Source organism: Bacillus rossius, chromosome 1 (genome assembly GCF_032445375.1).
Source record: "Bacillus rossius redtenbacheri isolate Brsri chromosome 1, Brsri_v3, whole genome shotgun sequence".
Taxonomy (NCBI): Eukaryota; Metazoa; Arthropoda; class Insecta; order Phasmatodea; family Bacillidae; genus Bacillus; species Bacillus rossius.
In genome coordinates this window covers 303,532,749-303,560,495 of record NC_086330.1, presented here as the reverse complement: position 1 = coordinate 303,560,495, position 27,747 = coordinate 303,532,749, and the positions used below count along the sequence as shown (strand labels likewise).

Sequence of the window (27,747 nt, the reverse complement as noted above, 5' to 3'; positions counted from 1 at the left end):
CGTAACGTAAAAAGTGTGGTTATAAAAATTTGCGTCGGAAAAAAGAAAACACGAGAAATAATGATGGCTGCCGCGACTACGCTAGTCAACTTAGTACCGTACTGAAACATTTACTGGACCAGTACTTTTAATACACAAGATTAAATTAATATTTTCACTACCTGACTGTTATAACCAAAAAGGCCAAAGAAAATAAATACATCCCAGTAATTTAAAATACGTAATTTACGTAATCATTTCCTACCGCATTTGTCTTGTGTTAACTTAAATCACGTTAGTTTTGCCGAAATACGAGAGTTCTCGTACATGCGCTTTAGTTTAACGTATGGGGTACGCAATGTTTGGTGATTTTACAACACTTCTCGTATACGCACTATAGTTAAAGGTAGGGTTGTGCGAATGTTCGGTATACCGATACCGAAATCGAAATTTTGCTACTTTCATTTTCGATTTCGGTAAGAATTTCATCTGTCGAAGTTCGTTTTTAGCGAAATATTTCGAGCCAAACGAAAGTTCAATAGCTTACCGAAGTTCGTTTGTTCTAGTTGAAAAAGAACTCGTAATTTAATAAAATTGTACAGTAGAATACCGGTACAATAACGTACCCTATTATAAAGTATATTTCACTTAACGAATTTTTTTTAAGTCCCCGCCAAAAATCGTATCTTCGCCATGCAAAACTGTTTCAGCTTAAAGTATCATATTTTCACTATAACGTATAAATTCTACTAGTAGCGTGGCATTACTACACCAAAATTTACTTAAACTGGTAAATAAATTTCCAGCTATATGATTAATGTAGTAGAACAAAGATACACAGATACCACCGCAACGTATTTTCTAACCTCTAAATTCTCAAAACAAAGTTAACAAACAGTTGCGCGCACAACCATAGATTATACCGTACGTAGTATGCGACGTGAGCAACACAACACCATTCGATACATCGAAAGACGGAGGTTTGAGAGAAGTATTAATTATTTAGACAAAAGTGTTACGCTACGCTAAAAATACTGTTTGATGTCTGTGCCGGGATTGTTTATTGTTATTGTTGAGTTTATTTTCAGGTTACGTTATTTAGACACCGCATTGTATTTGTGCCACAATATGAATGATCCTGGAGATAAAAAGAAACGAAAGCAATTCACGCTTAAGGAAAAAGTGGATATACTCAGAGAACTAGACAAGGGGAAAAAAGCAAGTCGCAGTAGCGAATACATATGGCATTGCGGCTCTCCTGTAGCTATTTTTTTAATATATTTTTTTCTCTTTGTAAAGATATGTATGCATGTTTCAGTACTAAGTACAAAAACTTGAGGTACCTGTAAGTACTTAGCACTGAGATTCTACTGTAATGTCTTTATATGATTTGCTTGTTATTACTAATAATGTAATAACATATGCAAATCATATAAAGACATTAATTAGAAAAAATATTTCCATTAAGATTAATTTACGTGGTGATGAAAAAAACTCACATTAATGAAAATACGGTAAAATCATAATTTGAACAAACATGGCAGATAAAGTAAACAAAATTCAACCGTGATTACAGTAGGCCTAGGTATCAAAACAAAATCATGAAATATTTGAAAAATTACCTGATTCATTTGCTTTCAAACAGTAGTGTAGGTACTATATTCGTAAAACATACATTCCAGAACTGTTAGTACACTATTTAGTATTTACCGTATACACATAAACAAAGAACGAACCTACTTTTATTCGCGCACAGCCAAACAAAAACATTGTCGTCTGCTTTATTTAAATTTTACATACTCTGACTGGCATATAAAATCTTCATAATATACAGCCAATTAGACAAAAAGGTCAACAAGTCACTGCATGTAATGACCACTTGGCAGCAACCATTTGTTGTTTTGTTTTGATCATGTCCCTTGCCTGATCTACAGCTTCCTGAGCTAGCCATGTGTGACAGTGGTGCAAGATGGTGGCCGTTCCGCAGTATTCACGTATTTTTTCATCAGTACCATGCACGTGATAAATATATTATCATAGACTGCGACATTACGACTGTAAAGGAAATAGTCTGTGCGCTGAAAGATCTGGATTGATTCTTGAAATTTACGAGTGACATTGGGCTGTGTTGTGTGGTCTAGGGTGGATGTTGATTATATTAAATAGTAATATTTATATATACATCAAAAGGTACCAAAATGATTTATGTAATAGAATTTATTACTGAAGAGCAAATTGTGGGGCACTTTTTTACTTTGTTAATTAAAAAATTTCGCTTAACTTTCGTTAAGAATATATTTATCTCATAGAAAAATTCATTTTCGTTTCACTTTCGCGAAACTTGATAAATTTTCTTTCACTTTCATTTCGTGTGGATAAAGTCACTTTCGCACATCCCTAGTTAAAGGTATAATATACAATACCTTTGGCATTTGTACGATAGTTTATATTACGTAGTACGACAAATGCATACAAAATTCTCTAAAGTAATCAAAAAACAAAGCGCGCCCATATGAAAAAATGCTATGCGAGTTATGCGACGATTAATAAATTTATTTTTATTTTGTCTGTGCTTGAAACTGTTGAGGCGACGATTATGCGATAAAAGTCGGAATATTACAAGTAATAGAATTTTGTTGAGCTGTTTTGTGAATGGTCTCAAATGGGGGTTAGAAAATTAGAAAAACATATTTTTTTTTAAACGATCGTTCGGTTTTTCGAATATATTTTAAGAGGTTTCGAACCGAACCGAACGTAAGGGTTCGGTTCGGTTCGAAATTTTCAAACTTCGCCCAGCACTACAATTATCAATTACTACCTAAAACTCTTAAAAACCCACCTCGAATCCCACCTCGGATCCTACGAATCCTCGAATCCATAGGATTCGGTATATTCGACGAATCCAAGATTCGAAAATCCCATCCCTAGTTAAAACGAACATTGCCGAACATGCACGAAGACGCCATATTTACAAGAATTTGATACGTTCACATCACCAAACATTTTACTCATGGCCTGGTACACTTTGGCAAGTGGCACAAAAAAAATGTTTACAATGGCAAACGAAGCTGAGAAATTGCTGTGGCCACAAACACACGTAGTAACGTAAACTAAATAAAGTTTACACATTTCGCTTTACTTTTATTGTTCCGTCTAAACTTGTCTCACTGTTTGCTATAAAATGGAGCGCTAATGCAACGTTAATTGCGGGAAATGCTTCGCATCAAACGGGAAAATAATGCATTAAAACTATAGGGAAAATGACGGTGCCAGTAAAAAAAATACGTAAATTACGCAAATTCGTTATTTCAAGTACGTTAAAATGAGGTTCTACTGTAATCACAGAAAACTGATTTGTTCCGTTACGAAGACACCTAAAGATAGGTTACGCAGTGATTTTATCGGAAAAATTATCAATATACATTTTCGGGCAAAATTACTTTCCCGAATAATTTCGGGAAAAATTCATTCCCGAAATTTCCCGAAAAATCGGGATCCCGCCCAGCTCTAGTTCCAGTACATTTTATTTAAAAAAATAGGCATAAAATCTCCAACCCATACGCGGGTATATACAGTACATACATACAAACACACCTTTTACTGTATGTTACATCAATTTCTTGTGAATTCATGTGAAGTTTTAAAAATAAAATTCTCACCTTATGTTTAGTTTTGGTTAGAAAATTGTTTTATTTTCTATTAGATTTTAACAAAAAAAAAAGACTCCCAGAAGTCACATGCACGTCAGGTACATAACTATGTTTGGCTGTGCTGAAGACCCGGGAGAAGGCGGTACTCACAGGAAGGTGGCGGGGGGGATGCTGTAGCAACGGCTGGCCGCCAAGTGTTCAAGCCGCGGCAGCTTGCACACGTGGTCGATGGCATCGGGTGTAAGAGAGGTGCAGTCACTTACGTCCAGCTCTGTGAGGCCGGGGCACGTCACCACCAGGTCTGCCACGTCTACAACACACGACATGAATGCCTGTGTACCCAACTAGACGAGCAGACAGTAGTCCTACCACTAGCCTCCCACCAAGGCGAATCTAATTTTATTCTTGGCAGGATCAAGTAGACCTTGCTGTGAGATGGAGGATTCCCCCCTCCCATTCATTAGTTAATGCTCCAGTCTTATCCAATCACAATTCGCAGTCTCTAAAAATCCTAGTGTCTATGAGACATTGAACTATTCATTCATCCAGCCAAGTTCACACTCCTTTACTCCAGTCTCGGTCTACTTGGCAAGTTAACAGATGTACCTAGGGACAAATTGTATGATGTATAGTGATAAAAATGAAGTAACATAGAAAAACTTGTTGAAGCACCATAACACCAAAATGCAAATTAATATGCTACAAATCAGCAAAATGCCAATAAAATCAAGAAATCAATCACAAAATTGTAATATTTTAAATTTAATAAATTTAAATAATGTAATTTATTATTATTGATGAAGTTTGAACAAAAATATTTATTGAGTTTGATAAGCTATTGTCTGGCATTAGTTAACTCTTTTTGATATTCCTGACATTTCTATATTTTTGAACACATAAATTCCAAAACTGAAATGTGAGAGGAAATTGCTAGGAATTTTTTTATTACAAAACAAGCAGCGAGTAAGTCAAATGATGTTAAGGTACACCAAGTTGAGCAATGTGAAAATAGTATTGAATGGATACAGACTAGGTAAGAAACCTGTAAACAAAATGTTGTCGACAATCAGGAAAATCTTGTTCTCATAAATCAGATGCAAAATGACATAATAAGTGAAATTGTCAAGAATCAAAATGAGGTAGGTAGCTGATTTGCATTTGAAGGTTAATGCTAGGAGTATTGAGATAAATGAGAGAAAAATTCAGGTTGTTGAAGAGAATTTTGATACAAATTTTTCTGAGAATGTAAAAAGTGGGTATCATGACATCAGATGTACGGTTAGTAGTAACATAAAAAGTTCAATGTTAAGGGGCCCGCCTCGTCAGGGGTGTATGTGTGTTAGTGAGGCGGGATGATAAGCGCGACGCTCGCTGGTGCTTCTAGCGCGGTATAGCCTCTAAGCGCAAGTCTCTGAACTGGCGCGCATTCGTCTCGTCGTCACAGGATAACTGTGAAATTTGAGCGGTGACCGTAACATTATATGGCGGAGAAATGAAGATAAAGGTGTTATGCAAGCCCCTTAAGTGCTTTCAAGAATCTGTACTGATTGTTTTATGCCTAAAAATTACTCTGAAAACACGCGTTTTAGGCATTTTAACGCTTCTAAAAATACAGTTTAAAAACTTAATCCGAAATTAAAAGTACTTTTCGGTCCTCAGCGAACTCTTAAATGCTATTCGTAAATAGGCCCCACTGGGATATCTTGAGTAGTTGTGAAATCGCGTTGTTTTTCCTGAAGCTCTGCACACCGTATGTGTGCCCAGGTAGGCGGGCCCCTTAACTACTAATGACAAAGTAAATGCATGTGAAAAAACAGTCCCAAAATTTCTGGACGCACCAAAAGGTATTTTACGACTATAGGCCAGTAAAATAAAGGTTTTGGTGACGAATAATTAGAGGAAAGCTGGAATCTGTTTTAATCGACGAAGTTCATTCGTAGTAAGAGTATCCTAAGTTTGCCCCGATTTACGAGTGGAGCGTTGGCCGCCATTTTGAAAAAACTGTAGATTGTCATTTTTTCCTGATTTATCTCAAATTATCCGAAAACGAATTTTCCAATCAAAAAAATTGTTCCGAAGATAAATGTAGCTTATTAAATTACGATTCGAAAGAGTACAAAATACATTGAAATGGGTTATTTTGTAACTTAATTAAAACTATTTGAAAACCACCTTTTAAAATGTATTTTCTAAATATTTAATTTTTTAGTTTTATTACTATTTCCTAACCGAAAAAAGTAATGAAATAAAAGTTGAAGAACATTTTATTATGCTTTTTACGAACACTGAGTTTTATTTAGTAAACATACATTTGTATTTATAAATTAATAATTTGAGCCACCATTGCAAAAATGTTATGTTGTGAGAAATCTTTCTTTTCGAGTAGATTATTTTTGATAAGCAGATATTTATTTGGTCAAACATAACATTTACCATCTAATTTGTTTTGGTAGGAAACGCAAACTTTATACAACATAGGATTAAAAACACTTTTAAAATGATCACACATGCTAAACCACTTAAGTGATATAAACCTTTCTTTTACTTCATCTGTTGTATTGAGAATAAGAAATGGTTTTGTGACTTAATAAATATACATTAATCACTGAAAATAAGGTAATCAAAATCAACGGAAGGCTGGGTGCCGACAAAGGTAAAAAATAAAATAAATGTTTCCTAATCCGAAATAATTTTGACAATCGAAAAAGTTTTATCGTTACTAAAATTGAAGGAATAATTTACATACTCATTCGTTTACAAAATTCGATACAAAATTTGCCAACAAGTATATATTTTTTTTCTTAAGAAAGACTTCTCTAAACTACACAAAACTTTCTTGGCATATTATAAATACAATTTTTTCAATTATAAAAAAAATTCACCTTTAAAAACTAGACGGTATTGCCGTTTTGGAAAACATAATGTCAAAACGATTAAATATTAAAAAAAAGTAATAAATATATTTTTAATTACTTTGTGTTATTTCAGATGTACTATTTAATCAATGGTTTCCAGACAGGACAATGTAAATATTAAATTTCAGACTTTTTTTTTACCCTTGAACAGCCTTAATATTTTTGATGCAGACAAAATTTTAAAAAAGGCCCTTGTTTATTATTTAGCTAGTAGATATTTAAGAAATACCCTCTTTTATCGCGTAATCGTCGCACTCGCATAATCGTTGCACCTATATTTTAGGCCGTCAAAATTGGGATGAAAAAAAACTTCACGTGTAAACGTCGCATGTTGGTTTTGGACCCGCTATTAGATGCTGAGCGCTTTGTGTAGGTATCTTTTCCGTATAAAACGATGTATTTTAAAGTAGAAATGTAACATTTATTCGGACATTACCACTTATTTAATTAACGGAAATATGAAGTTGTCTGACGTGTAAATTTTCTTTTAAAGACGTTTTTAAACGTTATTACCATTATCTATTCGTTTGCATCGTCGCGATGTACCATTTACAATAATGTAGAAAGCGCTAGTTGGTATCGTTCGAGTTTGGTTATGTTGCTTCCCGTATAGAGCGTGCACACGTAGTCAAATATCGATATCTCGCCGATTCCTGCAACGCGCTCTCTCCGTCAACGGCCGAGTTAACTACTTTTGATGGCCCGCATTCTTGTGTGGCAAGTGTGTACTACGACACGTTAGTTCACGTCACAGATTCAAGTGGCTTGCGTTCGCTTCAGAGTTTTGGTTTTTATATTTAAAGTTAAAGAAAGGTTTTTGTTGCACGACTTATTAATTTAAATTTTTGGGGTGCGCCTTCAAACTTCACTTTTTAAATAAACGTACTTTCCATGAATGGATTTTGTTTTCATAAATAAATTTATCTAACAAAAAAAAAAATTATCTCACATAAAACTCGCGCCCCTACTTTTCAAACTTGATTTTAGAATAAAATGTGTAATGATTATGCGAGAAAACACGGTAATTAAAAGGTGGGACGGTTTGTTATTATTTGTTATTTACGTGGTAGTTATCCTTAATGGTGCCATCTTAAATCGTCTTATTAATATGGTAGTTATTTATTAAATAAACATGCATCTCTTCCATACTAAAATATGTATGTGTTTTAAATACCTCCTTGTAACGTTGCAGGATCCCTGCCCTCCTATTTAATATTTTTCTTTTAAACTATTTTTACGCATTTAAATATTTCTTAAAAAAAGTCTTTCTAATGATATTTTGCTGTTTTTATATACTTTAGGGTTGATATTTTTCACTTGCTATGTTTTTTAAGAAGGTATTTTGTATTTTATTAGACATTTTTAATCATCAGTATTTTTTATGTAATTATTCACAAATGAGCCGTTGTACTAGATTTTTACCTGTTTAGGCCTACTTTTTCAGGTTTTTCTCAATAAGTTGAATTTTGTCAAGTAATTTGTATTATGATTGCTGTTCTTAATTTTAATTAACGTGTTGCAATATAATTATAGATCACGGGACTGTGTCTGGGCTGGGGTGATGTGTAGGGAGAGAGAGGCATAAGAGGCCTGTAAGTGGGAGTGAGAAAGAAACAGTGCTTCCCCGCCAACCGAGATAAAGACGGGAATTCCCCCACTGCGTGGGAACTGAGTGATAACTGCTGTCTCACGGTGTGGGAGAGAGAACGAGAATGGGAGTCCCCGATTTTGATGTGAAATTGAAAAGAGACAGATCAAGGGAAGCCCCGAGTTATGTGTGTACAGGGTTTTTTCATGTATTGTAATTTGTACTCTGATTGGCTTGTATCTGTAAGTGTAAATGAAGCGTGCGTGTGATTGGTCGGTGAGGTCATGTGACTTATCCTCCCTGCGTGGAGGAGACAGTGACAAGAGTTCACCAGTCGTCCGTCGAACACCGCACAAGTAGGTCGCGTTCGCTGGCTTCTCGCAAATTATGTAAAAGTATTTGAAGAGATAATTTAACGTTGGTGGTCAGAGCCATGCCGAGTATTAAATTAACCTAATTTTCTTTTTATTTAGTTCGGGCAGTATTTAGAAATTTTGATCACCTTTGTCGGCATTTGGCTCGGGGCGAAATTCGTTTTCGCTGGGTGCGGTCATGTTTAAGGCCACACTAATTTCGTGTACTTGCAGTAAAAGTTTACTGAAGGACGTTATTTTTCGTTAATTTACATCGCGCATATTGTGAGCATTTTTCGACGGGCAGATGTACGTGCTGAACCAGTGAGAAAAACTGTGAAAATGATTGGATTCGTCTATGCATTCTAGTTTGAAAAATAAAACAACAAAATTTGCAATCGGCGTTGAACATCTGTTTATTTTTGTATGTAACGAACCGTTATATTCCTCCTGCAGTAAATTTTTTCTGCATATCCAAGATTTTTTTTTAATATAAATTGGTTGCCTAACAATATATTTTTTTGTACAACCTTAAAGAGGTGTAACAATGTTCAAATTGGAATGTGCTTAGACATTGTCAATTTCTTTATTTTTTTTTCAAGTTTGGAAAAAAACCTTTTCAATTCCCTGACTTTTCCCTGTATCAGTATTTTCCTGGCTGCAGGAACCGTTATTCCTTCAATGGAATGAGGAACACAGAAGGATAAAACAGAATGTGACTGCGCAGAGTGGCACTCACGCTTGTCAGAGAGGTTCTTGCGACAGCCACTGATGTTCAGCCGGTGCACAGAGCTTGGCAGCTTGAGGCACAGGCAAGACAGCGCCTCTTCAGACAGCCCCGTCCACGCCACATTGAGCGCGCTCAGCCTGCACACACCAAGGGCACACTCGCAAGCTCATACCTGCTGGCATTTGTTACATGGCTATGTGGACAATCAATATGTGTGTTAGGGATGTATTGACAAAACTCCAGTGATGGATAAAGTACATTCTCTCTCAAAAATACAAATCTTGAATCAGAAGTTAGATCTCTAGTAAAATTAAAATAAAAAGTTTTGAAAAACACTTGATCATTAAAATTATGTATAGTATAAAGAAGGAATTATGTTTATTTGATTTTTAAATAAATAAAATAAAAATATTTTTACATGTGTAAGATACAACTTCTTTTTGTGTCAAACATGTTACCTGAAGTACTAAAGAACCTTGTCAACTACACAGGTGCTACAGTTTTAATTCATTAACAGACCTGCCAACATTCAAATTAAAAAAATCATGAGGCCCTCAATAAAAATTTTCAGGCCCACAAATACATGTTAGATATAAAAAACAACAAATGAGAATCTTTAAATTTAAGTGACATACCTGTACATATCGTCGCTGAAACGGCAAAAGGTTGTATGACAAAATTTCACAAATTTTTTGTTTTGCTCTAGGTGGTGTTCTTGCTGTGAGCCTGTTGGCAAATTCTCGTATGTCATGAACTGCTCTAAAAGGTGGTACAATAAAATATCAAAAAGTCGTATGTTATAGAGGTTGATTTTCAAAAATGCAAATTGTCGTATGTTATGATTGGCTAAAGGATGTTGTAGCTAATGATTTCTGTTATGCTTTTCCTGGTATTGTCGATGTCTTCGACCATTTTTTGGTTAAATAACAATACCTTATTGTTTTTATAACTTACATAAGTAGTTTTCTTAGTTTTGTAACCAAAATGAGAAGATACTATAAAAATAACCAGGTAAGAATTTTCAGGTTATGTTGTTGCTGTGAAATTGAAATTTTGCTTAAGCTTTTAATAATTCTCACCTATAAAATAAACATCATAATTAATTTATATGCATCACAAAATTGACAAAGTTCGGTTTTGTTTTGTGCAATGTGTCTATTTCCTTTATTGCAAAATGTCGTATATTACAATATTGTGTGTTTTTATTTGGGATTTAAATACATACGAACTTTTGTAATTGACAATTTTATTCAAACTCTTTAATTAATGAAACTATTGTTTGAAATGATACAATATTTGCTTATACTATGTATTGAAAACATATCACAAAATTAATGCAATAAATGAAACAAAATTCAAAAACTAAACAATAATGCTCTAACAAACTATTGGCCTATCTTTGATTTGAAGGCACTTTGTACACATATGCTGTTTCATAATGGTTTATAATTTCCGCAAAATGTGGGGACAAGTATTTAATAGTGTGTGGTGCTGACTGAGAACAAGTCCTGCATGCAAAATCTTTAAACACAGTAAAGGTATAAAAAAAATCACAATAATGATAAAATTTATAAACTCTGCAGTACGTTTCAAAGTTGTATTGAAATTATTTTTGATGTATTTTAACGTGTTTTCGCACCAATAAATGGAGTGATACACTTGAACAATGGAATGACAGCCCACTGGCGTACTGGAAGGCAAATTCTACCTTTCCGAGACTGAAATTGTTAGCCAGAATATATCTTGGCTTTCCACCTGCCTCAATTCATTCTGAAAGATTGTTTAGCTCTGCAGGTGGAATTTGTACCAAAAAACAGAATCGCCTTTCACCTGAACACATTCAAATTCTAACATTTCTCCACAAAAATCTGAAATTTGTTTCCTTGTAGTTACAATATGTTTTTTGCATACTGTAGGTAATACCTACACCAGAATATTGCTTTATCTGGCCTTGAAAATTGTTTTCTTTATTTTATAGGAAGAAATGTTATCACAGGGCCAACTGTTGGTCCTATTAGCCTCACAACAGGCAATATCCAATACTGAAATTACAGTTAAAAGCTGTAAAACTGAAGAACAAAACCCATCTCCTGTTGCTGTAGAAATGGTGAATCACGCCGCTGTTGTAGAGGAAGTGAATTCGCCTGCTCTCTCTGAAGAAGTGAATCCACCTACTATTGCTACAGAAATGATGGATCCAGCCGCTGTTGTAGAGGAAGTGAATTCACATGCTCTTTCCGAAGAAATGAATCCACCGATCATTTACGAAGAATTGTATCCACTTGCAGTTGTCAAAGAAGTGTGTCCACCTACAGTTGTCGCAGAAGTGAATACACCTGCAGTCCTCGAAGAAGTGAACGCACATACTGTTGGTTTCCAGGAAGTGTGTCCAACTTATGTTCTTTTCGAGGAAGTGAATCCACCCGTTTTCATTTATGAAGAAGTTTATCCACCTGCAGTTGTCAATGTACATCAACATGCAGTTGTCCAAGAAGTGTATCCACCTGCAGTTGTCAGAGAAGCATACCCACCTGCAGTTGTCGAAGAAATGAGTCCACCTTCTGTTGTAGAGAAATTAGAATATCGAAACTACATGCATAACAAAAGACACAATTGAATTATGAATGAAAAAAACACAAAAAATAATCAAACAGAGGGTACGAATTTCAAATGAAACCAGTGATGTGTCTTTGTTTTCTTCAGATTCAGAGGAATACTAGCCAGATGAATACCGGCCAGATAAAAGCTATCCCAACAAAAAAGATGTTCCTTCAAAATGACAAAAATTTGTCTCACAAAAAAGAAAAAGTTTAGAACAAGGCCAAAATATTATGGAGCAAGGTCCAAGCCATGTGAACAGTGGTATCATGGAAATTGAAGAGAATCATAATGAAGCTTTGGACGAAGGTCTAGGTCATAGAGCGGAAGATCCAAGAGGTCTAGAAGAACATCTTGATGTTGGGGGAGTCTTGGAAGCTTTTCATACAAAAAAACGGAGGAAAGGAGAAGATGTAAATCCTAGTTATTGGGCAAGGAATGTGAATGCAGCTAAAAGGAGACAAGGAGAAAAGTATTTAGGGTTAAAGAAACAAAATGATGGTAAATATAAACTTGTCAACAAAAAGGAGGAGAGAAAGTTAAAAGCTCGATGTGACTGCAAGGGTGTGAGGAATTTCAATTGTGAGAAGATTACAGATATTGAAAGGCTAAGACTTTTTAATAATTTCTGGAAAGGTATTGAGAGTTGGGAGGCCAAAAAAGCTGCAATTGTATTGGTGGATAAATCAACACCAAGTTTTAGGCGCAGAACAACACATGGTCAGAATTTCCTTAAAAAATACCTCATTCAAGTATTACCTAAAAGTAGGGGATGATAGAGTGAGGGTCTGTAAGAACATGTTCCTGAATACCTTCTGTTTGGGTGAAAAATCAGTTCAATCTTGGGTCATAAAAGCTCCTCTAGATAGACTTGCAGTTGAAGAATTTGATGAAAACGACAATGATGAGCCACCGCTTATGAATGAAAATTGTATCAATCTTCGAGTACATTCAACAAATGACACACACAAAAAGGAGATCTGTCAATTCCTTGAATCTCTTCCACAAATGGAATTGCACTATTGTCGTGCAAATACCATGAAAAAGTATTTAGAGGCTATGTGGGAAAGCAAATCCCAACTTTTTAGGGAATATGAACTCAACTGCAAAGAGAAGAATGTTCAACCTGCCTCAACGACACTTTTTAATGCAGTATTCAAGACCATGAACATAGGATTCTTTCTCCCTAAAAAAGATCAATGTGAGACATGTATTAAGTACAATCTCTTGGTACAATCACATCCGAAAATTACAAGAATCACCAGAAGAGAAAAGAATATTGGAGAGTAGAGAAAGAACATGACAAGCCGAGAGCACAAGAATTGAATGAGGTGTATGTGTATGCAGTTGATGTCCAAAAAGTACTGACATTCCCAGACATAAAGGCATTTACTGCATACTACAAAACCAAAATAAAAGTCCATAATTGGTCTATTTTCATTCTAGGTACATCTGATGGAACATGCTATATCTGGCATGAGGGTAATGGAGATTTAGACAACAATGTGTTCGCATCTATGCTAGTGAGATTCTTGAACAAAGAAGTTGAAAGTCAACCAGATATCACTGAAATAATTATTTGGAGCGATGGTTGCACATATCAAAATAGATGTGAAAATGTATCAAATGGGCTTCTTCACTTTGCTGTTACAAAAAGGATTACTATGTACCAAAAATACCTGGAAGTTGGGCATACGCAAATGGAGGTAGACAGCATGCACAGCACTATTGAGAAAAAAATTAGAAAACACGAACATTATGTACCTGCAGACTATGTAAGAGCAGTTAGGGAGGCTAGGATCCATCCTAGACCTTATATTGTAGAAAGTCTAACATACAAAGACTTTTTTTGTTATTCTGGTGGATACTACACAAGTATCCGGCCTGGATCAAAAAAAGGTGATCCATGTGTTACAGACCTGAGATGTCTCCAGTATCGCAGTGATGGACACATTTTCTATAAGCTGAACTTTTCAGATGGCTGGATGGAACTGCCTAGAAGGCCAAAACCACTAAAAAATATTTATACACAATTGAACCGACTGTACAAAAAACCATTGGCTATTCAGGAGAGAAAGTTCATAGACCTGCAGGATTTGAAGACCTGCCTGGAAGACAGTTATCATCCATTTTACAATGCTCTACCTCATGGCAACTGCGGGAACTCATGTCATCACATTAAGAATTTAGATTCTGTAGTCTGAGCATTTAGCATATTGAATGATTTTTAAGTGTTTTTAAGGCATAATTTGTTAAAAAAAAGTTTTCTTTGTTATTTTTTTATTTTCAAAGCCACTGGAAGTACCTAATGATTCAATATTAGAAAATAAACACTACAGAAATAATTTGTGTTAACAGTGATGTGTTTAGATACAAATATCTTATTGATTGCATTAATTCAACCAAAATATTTGTTCATAACGATATAATCTACATTTAATTTAATGTAAAACTGTAGTTCTAATATAATTTTGTACTGATAGTAAGTTGTATGTATGTCTTGTATTCACCTTGACATTGAAGCGCAAAAAGGTTGTATATTTGCATGCTAAACAGTGTATGTTGATATTTTACTCTCTCTGAATGCAAAATATTGTATGTTAAGCTAAATCTATTAAAAAATATTTTAATGCCATACTTTGTCTCTCATGTACTAATAGATTCTAAATTAATTGCATAGCCTCAAGATTACAAAAATATATCCAGTTTACAAACAAATAAGCAGTTTTTTTGCTCTCTTGAAAAATGTGTTTTTTTTTTGACGTAAGAACTTTTGCACTTTCAGTGACGATATGTTACATGGTCTCTGCTTCAAAATTTATTTCAACAAATTATAGGTTGCAGATTTTGCAGCCTTCAAAAATTTTTCATCGAAGAGTTGTTCGTAACACACGCCCTCTTGTGCAGATTTTACTTTTAGCAATGTTTCAAGCCATTTTTCCGACAATGACAATCTGAATGGGGTTTTTGTCTTCTTTACCTGGCTGAAGATCCTCTCACACTCGGCGTTACTATGAGGAATGGATAAAATACCTAGCATAAGTTAAGCTAACTTGTCATTCTTCAAACTCCCATCTGTAGTCTTCATCTGTCCAATCAATGACCACTTAAGAGTCAATTCTTTCCTGCTTCAATATTTCCTCAGGAATATCTTCTATTTGAAATGAAGACAATTGTGACTCCAAAACATCAATTGCAGCATCTATATCTTGTTTTTCCATAATATTTGGAAATTTATCAACAAAATATCTTGCACTAGAAAATGATGCATGGCTTATGGTTTCAATGCATGCTACTTCTGCATGAGCTAGAAATGTACTTTTTAAAGGAAATTTATGTACTATGTAGTCACATGCCGCCACATAATACTGCCTAATTGAACTGTAAAACAATTTGTCCTGTTCAACACTCAAGCCAACCACAATTTTGAATGCCGCACTACCAATAACCAAATCTTTATCCTTTTTTTGATTATCATGAGTGTGATAATCTCAAAAAGAGAAGTAGATGATTTTACTACATCAGCACACACAAATTTTGACATCAAGTTTCGCAACAGGTCGTAAAGTGTGGATTTCAGTTTCTGAATCTGAGGTTCTTGCGACTGTAGTAGTACATTGGTCTTGTCGAACATAGGGATTACATTTAAGAGAAACATGCAAAATGCCTTGTTTAAATCACTAGATAAAAACATGAATAGCCTCTCTTCTCTAGTAAGTTGGGATGACAAAGGTCTACCTTTTTCTACTGGTACCTGAGGAAGTGATGTTTTCATATAAGGTATGTGTGTTAACTTGATTTTCTTTGAGCTGGTCACATCCATTTTAGAACTGCACTTCTTTGAACTGTCAGGTTTAGAAGCTATTTTACTGGGAAAAGTGAACTTGGAAATGTTTTTTTAGGGGTGGGCAAATATAGATATTTTCGTTTCGAAGCAAATTCGAAGCAAATTCGAAGCAAATTTTTATAAATATTCCCGAATTCGAATCAAATATTGAATACTAGGCCAAATCAAAGAATTTCTTAAATGCAAACACCAAACAATGCAACAATCTTATTTATAATAAATGTACATATCTTAAAACCTACAAGCTAGGTTGAATATAAAAAATAAATGCAATTCCCAGATACACAAAATATATGCACATTTAAATGCAAGAAATTCAAAATATTAAAGTACATAATAAACTACAAGTTTGGTGACAGAAAATATTTTTCAAAACTTATTTAAATTGTCATGCAAAAATGTTAGCTCCTGCACATGTTGAGGTGTCAGGGATTGACGACGTGCTGTCACCACATTTCCGGAGGAAGAAAATACCCGCTCACTTGATACACTTGTGGCAGCAATACTTAAATACTTCAGAAATTCGGAAAATTCGAATATTCACAGAACCCTATATAATACCAGTGCCAACTGTACCACAAGATGTTAATACAGCTTCTGGTAAATCACAGGAGTGTAGCCATACACAAATTATCTGGTCTGACTGGATTTCACAGTTACTGCGGACACCAATTGCAGATTCGCTGAGCGTGCAAACAACAGAGAATACTCCAAATCAAAGTGAGTTGTATGTCTATCTATTTGAATATGTGTTTTCTATACTAGGTAATTAATATCACAATAAAAGTTAGTGGAATAACATGTTGCAACTTTGGACAATTCAGACATATATATATACATACATACATATATATATATATATATATATATATATATATATATATATATATATATATATATATATATATACATATAAAAGGTATTGTTCTGTGTTATATGCAATTGTGTTTCAAATGGTGCCATAAACAATTAAATTTGCTTTTATACATACATCTTGTTTTAACAAATAATTACCACTTCAATTTACATTAATATTTGTAATAATGCTTCGTACAGTAAAAGGATATCATTTCTTCCTATTTACAGCGTTATTGCCCAAAGAAGTCGCCAATGTTCCCAACACCCATTCCTCTAGACGACGGCCACTTTTGAAAAAACCTACTAACACTGCAGCTAAATTTTCCACTTTAGCTGATGCCAAGCTGGAGATGACAAATCTACAAATGGCAATTTTGAGAAGTGAAGCTGAAAGCCAAGCTGAGTTCAGAAGAAAGGAACATGAACTGAGGATGGAAGAAGGGCGATTGGCAGTGGAAATAAAACGTGTTGAACTGAAAATAAAAGAAGAAGAATTGAATAAATTGCTACAGAAAGAGTAATATCACGAATACCTATGTTTTTATATACATTTTCCTAATATTTCTTTTCCCACTAGTGATAATTTGTGTTAAACTCTTATTCAATTTGTAATACATAAAAAGAAAAAAAAACATTAGATATGAAAAGCACAATTTGTCAGTTATATATTTTCCGCACCTTCTTTTCAAATTGTTCCTAGTCCTGCAATCTGAAAATAAAAATACCATACATAATGTAGGGGAGTGTGTTGTACCTTTGGACAGTTGTACCTCTGGACAATTTCATTTGAGCCTAAATGAGAGGGAAACTTTTATAAGACAATGATACCTGCTGCTATTTGAAGAACTTTGTTTTACACCATTAAAAGTAAGTTTTTAGTCAGTCTTTGTTTAATTTTGGTAAATTTATTTTTCTTACTAATACTTATATGTAACTAGATACCATTAAAATTTCTGAAATGTGCTCTTTTCAGCAATACAATGTATTTAGCTGTTTTCTAACCTCAATCTTGGTTAAGATGCCATTTTATTTAATTAGTGCATGTGTTGTACCTCTGGACATTGCTGATGTACCTGACGACAGTGTCCAGAAGTACAACAACTTAGCATAAATATTAATTAGGCTGTAATAAAATTAATAAGAGGCATATAGCTTAAAACATAACAAATCATTTTATATAGCCTATCAAGTGTTTGTTCTTTAAAAATAACATACAATTTAAGGCCATACCGTATTTTGGTGTTAAGTGATACAGGAGGGTGAAGTGATACAAAACTTCCAATTTTCTGAGAAAAAAAATTTCCCAAGCACAGATGTCTCTACAATCACAAAACAACAATGCCCTGTATTCATCAAAGCATGTTCTATTGAAAATCAGCTTGGTGTTCCTGCCTTTTTCTTGCCCAGTAGAGAGGTTATAATCAGAGTTCTGTTTATCTGTTTTTATTTAGTTGACGGAAACATATTGGTTCTAATATAGTATTTGCTGTATGTACTAGAAAATATAACTAATGTGGCCAGGTAAGATACATTGTTTAGCAAAATTACTTGATATTTATATTTTGTTCCGTAAAATTATTTTCGAATATTAAGGTATTATTTGTTTTATGAACACTTTAAGGGGTGAAGTGATAGACTGTCTCACTTCACCTCAACAAGTATTTTTATTATATTTTATAAATTATTTGTCTTTGCTGCAGAGCGAAAGAATGCCGAGACACTACAAAAGGCCACCGGGGTCAAAGCCTTACGTAGTACGTACCTGTCAATTTAGAAAATCTGGAAAAGGCTGTTCAAGAAGTGAAAAACGGGAAAATTTCATTCAAAGAAGCAACTAAAAAATACAACATTGATAAGATGAAGATTTACAGAAAATGTAAAAACATTAAACGGAGAAAATATGGAGGACAGACAACGTTAAGTGATGTTGAAGAAGCTATTTTGAAAGGTAAGGTTAAGTGTTTGATCTTATGAACTACAATTATTTCAAAGATAGGGCTTGACTTCATCTGTACCTACCTAATTCATATTTTATTTATTTATTTATTTATTTATTTATTTATTTATTTAATATTGTAACATGCCCACCAACAGCCGAGGGCTTTAGCGGTGGGCACAACACATATATACAAGGACAACATATAAACAATACAAACAAACAAGTAAAGTTAAAATAAGTAAAACTATTAAAAATAAACATCAAAATATAAAATGCATAAAAAGAAATACAAAACATAGACATTACATTATAATGAAATTACTAATTGCAGGCTTATGTAAAAATTAATTAAAAAAAAAAAAAAATATTATTACCTAGCTACACTTTCACAGATTAAGATGATCAATTTTATTGAAATTAGAAATGAGTCGAAAAATTATATCATTCTTTTTATGGTATGTACATAAGGTAGAAGTTAAACGGCTGTTAAATTGGGGAATTCTAATGCCAGTATTATCAAGAATGGACTTACAATTTAATTTTGAACAGTAACAGTTTTTAATAAATACATAATCCAGATAGATACGGCGTTCAGAAAGAGAATCCATAGTAATCTGAGAGAAGTTTTTAAGTTTAATTATTTTATCAAATTTATTCTGAATGGATTCTAATTTATTGCTATCGGAAGGATTAATTGAATTCCAAATAACTGAACAATATTCTAACTTAGATCTAACAAGTGATAAATAAAGACAAAGAAGAGAGTCACTGTTTGTAGCATAGAACGTAATATATTTGATTAATGCTAATGTTCTATTTGAACTAGTAACTAAGAAATTTACATGCAAGTGAAAATATAATTTTGAGTCAAGTAGTATACCTAAATCTTTTATAGAAGAAGTGATTGGGATTATTTTATTGTTAAGAACATAATCATATTTTACAGGATGATATTTCCTAGTGAAGGAGATAATTTTTGTTTTACTTGTGTTAAGAGTTACTAAATTTAATAAGCACCATTTATTAATTTCATGTATATCAATTTCAAGTAACAAGCAATCATTGATAGAGTTAATACTTCTGGAAATTTTAAAATCATCGGCAAACAATACACCACTCGAATGTTTAGGTACAAATGTAATATCATCAATGAAAATATTGAAAAGTAATGGAGAGAGAGTGCCACCCTGCGGGACCCCAGATGGAACATTAAAATATGAAGAATAACTGTTGTTGATGGAAACAAAAAAACATCTATTATGAAGGTAGTCGGAAAACCAGGTTACAAAATTGCCACATAAACCAAATTTAGCAAGTTTACTGAGTAAAATATCATGATTAACAGTGTCGAATGCCTTCGCAAGGTCAAAGTAGCAGGCATCTACCTGACCCCTATTCGTTACCTCATAATAAATAGGATTCAGAAAGGACACAAGGTTGGTTGCTGTGGTCATACCAGTTCTAAAACCATGCTGTGAAGGAGATAGTCGGTTTTTAATTGGGAAATTTAAGAATTTAAAGATAATTTTTTCAAATATTTTAGAAAAACCATTAAGGATGGAAATAGGACGGTAGTTAGATACCTTTAATTTAGAACCGCTTTTGAGAATGGGAATTACCCTTGCTATTTTCCATTTGTTGGGGAACGTTTGACTTTTCAAACTTACGTTAAATAAATGTTTAAGAAGTGGTATTAATACGTATGAACAGCCTTTAAGAACAAAGTTAGGTATTCCATCAGGACCGCATGACATAGAAGATTTTAGGGATTTAATACCCCAAAGCACAAGACTTTCAGAAATAACGGGGACCAAAATGGTATCATGGTTTGACGTTGATACATTATCATTATGATTGTGATTAGTAGATGAATATACATTAGAAAAATATTCAGCAAAGGTATTGGATAGCAAAACAGGATCAGAAGACACAACATCATTAACCTTGAGAGAATACTCTTCACGGTAACCATTTCTCATTATTTTTACATAGCGCCAGAACTTTTTAGGGTAAGACCTTACTTTGTTATTAATATGTCGAGTCCAATTGATTTTGTCACGTTTGATTAGATATTTAACTTGCTTCCTGTAGAATGAAAATTGGGAATAGTAGATCATGTTTCTTTTCTGTAATTTATGGAAGTGTTTTTTAGCTTTTAGATTAAATATTAATTCACTCGAGAACCAGCAAGGGTATTTAGTAGATTTTTTAGAAATAACAGGAATAAATTAATTCATACTGTTTCATACTGTTTCAGAGAAACTGATCATTCTTGGAGAATGGGGATTTCCAATGACATATATGGATCTACGATTTTTGTAAAAGGGTATTTGGTTTCTTTGGGAAGGCATATTTGTAAGTTCAAGAACAACCTTCCTGGACATGACTGGGTTGTTTAATTTTTGCAAAGGAATAAAAAAGAATTAACTGAAAGAATATCAGAAAATAACAAGAGAGCACGGGCAGCTGTATCTGCAGACACAGTAAACGAGTATATCAATAACCTTGAAATAACAATGAGTGGTGTACATCCTATGAGTGATGTAAATTTTAATGAGACTAATCTTACTGACGACCCAGGGAGTAAGAAGATTATTTTCAGGAGAGGTAAAAAGCACCCAGAGAACATAACAGACTATACAAAGTCATCAACATCACTGATGTTTTCCTGTAGCAGAGAAGGAACTCTTCTTCCCATTTACGTAGTTTATAAAGCAGAAAATCTATATGACTTTTGGAGAAATTGAGGCCCCACAGGGACAAGATAAGGATGTACGAAAAGTGGGTGGTTCGATGAAAAAAATTTTGAGGAGTGGTTTTTTACTATCGCACTACCCTATCTTCAAAAACAGCCTGCCCCCAGGGTATTGATTGGAGATAATCTTAGCAGCCATTTCTCTGAAGCAGTTTTAGATCATGTTTTGAGAACAATATAACTTTAATAACTTTACCAAAAGATTAAACACACTATGCGCAGCCATTAGATGTGGCCTTTTTTCGGCCGCTAAAATCTGAGTGGAGAAAACTTCTCCAATCTTGGCGAAACCAGGGAAACCGTGGAAGTTTAAGCAAAGTCCACTTTCCTTGTCTTCTCAAGAAGCTTGTGGACAGTATTCAGAACACTGCTACAGAAAACATCAAAAGTGGATTCAGGAAATCAGGCATTGTTCCTTTGGACCGCAATGAAGTTCTCAAGCAGCTGCCTAATGAGGGTGTGGATGCAAATCCCATTGAAAATGCTATGGAAAAGAGCCTCATTTCTATTCTTCAGGAGATGCGTTATGGAAAGAACAGACAGCAACTGAGAACCAAAAGGAGTGGGAAACTTCAAGTGGAGCCAGGCAGAAGTGTGACAAAAAAAGACTCTAGCAGTGAATCAGATCCAGATGATCTATATGGCTCTGATGAAGAGGAAACAGAAAAAAATCCTGATTCTGATGTTCATGAAGAACAAGAAAATGACACTAGTGTATTACCAGATTACATGCATATAAGAGGGGGAGATTTCCTCAAATTCAAGTTGAAAGATTCAAAAACAAACAAGGAAAAACACTGCTGCTCAGGTTTCAGGTGTGATGGCAAACCACAACAACACTGCAAGAACAGTGGAAGTAAAATTTCTAAAATATTATAGGAATCACAAGGACACATTTGTGTGGCCAGACATAGCAGAAAAAAGTGTAGTTTCTCCTCATGAAGTCATTTCCAAGCTACCTCAACCAAGTGTGCTTCGTTATGGACGTTTGCAGTTTCCTCATAACATAACATTTAGTCAGATTATTTCTGTTTTGGTACATATTTGGATTGTCAACACTGTGTTCAGATTGGTCAATTTTAATATGCTGATATATAGTAGGTATTTTGAGTAGGTACTGATTACTATTAAATTTTGTTTGATACCTATCAAACTTCTATAAGAGCCAGCAGTTATGCTAACATATGCTTAAACATGCCTATTTTACTCTCTCATACTCAGTAAAGTAATAATAAACAATAAAAATAGTCTCTCTTCACCCCAGCATTCCACAGTAGTGATACACAATGCATTACTTTTGTCTGTATCGCTTCACCCCAATACATGGGTTCAAGTGATACACTATATTTTTATTATTTTAAAAAGTAAAATTTAAATTAAAAAAATTAAATCATAATGGGAAAAAAGCAGGAAAGTTTTATTGAAAGACTAGTACCAACAAACATAGTCTAAACATATTTTACACTGTGTTACACTGTCTTTGAAGTTTAAAACTGTATCACTTCACCCCAAAATACGGTACATAGTGGTTTTACATAGATTTAAAAAATATAAAAACAAATAATGTAAAAATGGATATTGAAGAATCGCTGTGTTATTTTAAAACTATTTCAACTTCGTACTAATACCTAAATTTTGTAGCAATAAACCCATAAGTTTTTATTATTTTTGCATCCAAAATATAAAATTATGGCATGAAAATAAGGTAAAATAAAGCAAAACATAATTTTTCCCATAACATTCCGATATTCTTAAGAGTTATTTGCAACAATGTAAATTACAATTAAGTGTTAATAGTAATGCCTGAAGAAACAGTCTAACCTAAATGGTAAAAATAAAAGTCACAAAAAATTTAATTTTTGTTCCAGTGCCAAGAAGCAGAATGGGCGTTAAGAGGGTGAAGTTTTCAAAAGAAACTTTAGATGCAGCCATCAAAGCTGTGTTGGGTGGCAAGTCTCTCAGAGATGCTGCTATTGAGTTTTCCATCAGTAAATCTACTTTGTGGAATTATTTTACATCCCACAAAGCCTCAGGTAACAAAACTGTTGATGTAACTATAGGGAAAAATGATACACATAAGGTGTTTTCCACGGAGCAAGAAGCAGAATTAGTGGCCTACTTAGACACAGCTGCCAAGCTTCATTATGGGCTTTCAAAAGAAGAGGCAAGAATTCTTGCATATGAATATGCTTTGGCAAATAATATTAAATGTCCAGATAAGTGGATGGAAGGAAAAATTGCTGTAAGAGAATGGCTCAGGTTTTTTTTGCAAGATGTCCAAGATTGTTAATAAGAAAGCCTGAAGCCACTAGATTGGCAAGGGAAACCTCTTTTAACAGAGCTAATGTGACAACCTTTTACAAAAATTATAAAAATGTAGTTAGTCGCCACAATTTTTCCCCTAAAAATATTTACAACCTTGATGAAACGGGAAACTCAACTGTTCACACCCCACCAAAAATTATGGCACCAAAAGGCATCAAACAAGTAGGAAGCATGACTTCTGGCGAGCATGGTGCGAATGTCACTATGATTGCTTGTGTAAATGCTGCGGGTAATTATGTACCACTAATGTTTATTTTTCCCAGAGTGCATTTTAAGCAGCACATGTTGATCGGAGCTCCACCAAGATTAATTGGTGGTGCAAATCAGTCTGGGTAGTCAACAGAAGAGCTGTTTGTACAGTATTTGGATCACTTCATTCAGCATGTAAAACCATCTAAGGATAATCCTGTACTGCTCATACTAGACAACCACGAGAGACACATTTCTATTGCGTCCATTAACAAAGCCAAGGAGTCCGGTGTTGTAATGTTGACTTTCCCACCACATACTTCGCATAAGTTGCAACCTCTAGACAAAACTGTATTTTGACCATACAAAAAGTTTTATAATGTTGCTGTAAATGAATGGATGCTCTCCAATCCTGGCAAACCCCTGACCATCTACGAAGTATCCCAGATGTGTGGTAAGACCTACTTGCAAGCATTTTCTGCAAAAAAACATTGTCAGCGGCTTTGAAGTTACTGGGATACACCCAATGAATGAAAATATTTTTGGCGATGAAGAGTATTTACCCTCAAATGTTAAGGATAGACCATATTAAAACACTGAAGATGCAAGTTCTACTGTGCAGCCAGGACCTTCAACAGTGGGAATTTCAATAGCAGCTAATGGCAATCAAGTTGTGGAAGCTGGACAATCCAGAATATCTCCGTATGTGATCAGACCATTTCCTAAGGCTTTGCCACGCAAGAAAACAGGTGGACGGAAAAAAGGAAAATCTATGATCATGACAGACACGCCAGAAAAACTGACCATTGAAGAAGATAAATCCAAAACAAAGAACAAGAATAAAACAAACAAACAACAAGAAAAGAAGGAAGAAGTCATAACCATGAAAAAGAAAGTAAAAAGAAAATTGGCTTATTCAAGTTCAGATGACTTCGGAGTAACTGAACAAGATTCAGAGAATGAAACATTCAAAAGTCTACTGCAAGACACAGCAAGAGAAGAATAAATTACAGAAGAAAGGTCATTAGAAGAGAACACAGTGTAAGCAGGAGACTGTCTTAGCTAGGTTAATGGGAAAGAAAAAGATTTTTTATTTTGTGGCTGAAATAAGTAATGTCGTTAACAATTCAGAATATCAAGTGAAATATCTGAAGAGAGTAGAGAAAACTAATAAGTTTAAGAGAGAAAGTGAAGACAATTTTGATATTGTTGAGGGCAATATAGAAAAAACTCCCCCAACCTATTGCAGTTGGAGGTTCTGAAAGACAAATTTCACTCTTGTCATTCAGTGTTGATTTTAGTTCACTTAATGCACAAGTTAGTAAGATATTGTCAGGGTGGCCACAGAAATGTAGAAATGAAATTCCCTGACTTTTCCAGGTTTTCCCTGACTGTGCAAAAAAAAATTCCCTGACTACAATTTTTTTAAATTTACATAACCATGATTGCGATTTTATAAATATATTTTAATACGAGAAATATAGGATCTCTGTTAGCAGTTTTGTTATGATTCTTTGGCATAAAAATTTCAACAGTAATAAAAACAATAAAAAAACTAATAAGACCATGCAGTATCTAAAAGAATTAACATTTGAAAAGTAAAAATTGTTACAAGCAAGCAATGCAAATATTTAGGCCTGATATCACTCACACATTGTCTTCTTAATGACGGTATTTCCTCATCAAGAAGAGCAGTTTCTGTTCTTGCACTCTGCATAAGTAGGCATTTTTTCCTCTTCAATTCTTGTATTTGTAATGCCAATTTTTTCTTCTCACTTTTTGCTCTGTCTTCTGCATCTTCTCTTGTTTTTTTTCTTTCTGCAGCTTCTTGGTACCGAGTTCTGGAGTTACGGAGAGAGTATGTCAATGCCTTCGTAATTGTTACCTTCTCAACTCCACCAATGTTTACAACAGCATCATACACCTGCCTCTGTGCTACGAGAGATTCTCCAGTTTGATTTTCGACAATACATTCCTTATTGATAGAAAATCCTCTTTCTAGTGGTGCATTTCCATGCAAGAGAATAAGAACTTTCTTCACAAATGCTTTGAGTTCCTCAGTTTTTTCTTTACAAGCTGATAACACTTTCATCTAAACGGTCATGTTCTCTTGAAAATTTCTTCATAGTTTCTTTAAAAGAGTAATTTTCACAAACAGATTTAAACTGCCTCTGAATGCAGTCTGCTTCTAAGCCTGTGAAATGCCTTTTTTGAACCAGCTCTTGGAGAGCCATTGCCAATCGTTTGTTCCGGATGTTTGGACACAGTGCTACTTCAGGATCCAGACAAGAAATTCCTCTGGTAAGGATGTGTATAAGAGGAGACCTTTTTAAAATTTTCAAGCACATTTTCTGAAGACATGTTCTACACTGTTGACGAAACACAACAATTTCAACTTCTTTAACTTTGTGTTTGATTTTTCGCAGAGCTTGTAGCATTGCACAATGAGGATTTGTGATATACGTATATTTTTTTTGGTGTCATAAGAATATTAAGAATAACTTTGATATGAAAGATAATAATTATTTAATATGTAGATAAGGGTAATTGTTCAGAGCTGTTAAGAATTGTTATTAATTACTTTGGTTGAATTTCATGGAAAGCCTTAAAATACTTATTTCCTTGAGATACTTAATTATTAATTTGAGGGTTAACTCCAGTTCGTAATAATTAATTTTGATATTTGATAATTAATGTCAGTAATTGTTTTGTTTAAAGCAGTATAGATTATAATTTTACAGGACATCATTTTTAAACAAAAGTTTCTAATATGGTATGAATTTCAACTTTGTTTACTAAATTTTTAACATTGCATTTGAATTTTTTGGGTAATTTTATATTCTATTGGATATTGCTAGTGTAATATTTTGAGAATAGTCTGGAAGGTACAGAAGGAAGAGCGGACAGGCGCGACACTCTGGCGCCAGAAAGCTATTTTTCACTTTGTAAATGCGTGTTTGGGATTTACGCGTCACGTTGTACGCACAGCTGTAGCGACCGTCTGGAAGGGTCTCTGGAGGCTACCACTAGCCAGCCAATCAGGGCGAGCCCTGGCGTCAAGAGATGTGCCCGTACAAATTTCCTTATATGGTCATGTTTTAGAATTATGTGCGCTGATTGGTCAGTTGGCCCACGGGGTTGCCTCCCTTGTTTTCACCTTTACAAGGGAAGGTAATCTCGTCGACCAAGTCACTTGTTGCTCGATCGTCGCCGAACTCGGTCGCGTCGTCGGCAAGTCGCAAGACAAATGGAAAATTACTAAGAGATAATTTAACGCCTAGGGGCTGGGGCCAGGCCGTATTTTTTCAACCTAAGTTCATTGTTTTTCGGATTAATTAACTAGAGTTTTAGGCCCTAGGCGTCAGCATCGGCCCGACTTCGCGTGATTTCGGTCCGCGATCGATGGTACCTTGAGTTATGTAATTAACCAAGGGACACTACTAAGATTTTTTTTTCTTTGGTGAGTGACAAGACTCCTCGACCATCAACGGCAAGATGTATGGTGCTGTGGTATGTATTTGGACCTCATCCTATCAAAATTCAAAGACATCGTTAAAATTTGTATAAGAAAAGACAAAAACTGTGCAAGTAGCGAAGTTTTTCTAACTAAGTTCATTTGTAAAATTGTGTACTGACGCCATGTAACAATGAGAAAAAACATTTTTTTTTTAAGAAATAAACAAAGATAATTTAATACTCTTTTATTTCCAAATAACGCAGAACCTCAGGAACATTGTTTGTTTTGTTTTGTTTTGTTTTGTTACGTTTCTCTGTGTGCTTAGCCGGACAAAACAGACAACGTAACAACATGGCGCCCAATGTGGGGCACGAATTTAGACACTGCCTGATGATAATAAAGTAAACATTCGGAAAAACAGTAAAAACTTATCAAGTAAAAGCCAATCATGTCTAAATTAACTGTGGTAAAATACCTTTTGGAACATCGGCAAAATTATAACTTGTGAATGAGTGATTCGTGTGTGGATCGTGTGAACTTTTATCTCCGCGTCGCACTTGTAAA

At 34.3% G+C, this 27,747-nt stretch overlaps 1 protein-coding gene across 3 annotated transcripts in view; it reads right to left on the bottom strand.

The window, feature by feature from the left end:
- The window catches only part of LOC134527841 (S-phase kinase-associated protein 2), a 111,582-nt gene that overhangs the window by 23,460 nt on the left and 60,375 nt on the right, over positions 1 to 27,747 (bottom strand). For all 3 annotated transcript variants that reach the window (XM_063360790.1, XM_063360791.1, XM_063360792.1), the window contains exons 7-8: positions 9,225 to 9,352; positions 3,780 to 3,939 (exon numbers count right to left, since the gene is read on the bottom strand). In XM_063360790.1, coding sequence (XP_063216860.1) covers positions 3,780 to 3,939; positions 9,225 to 9,352 — 288 coding nt within the window. The remainder of the gene's footprint in view (positions 1 to 3,779; positions 3,940 to 9,224; positions 9,353 to 27,747) is intronic.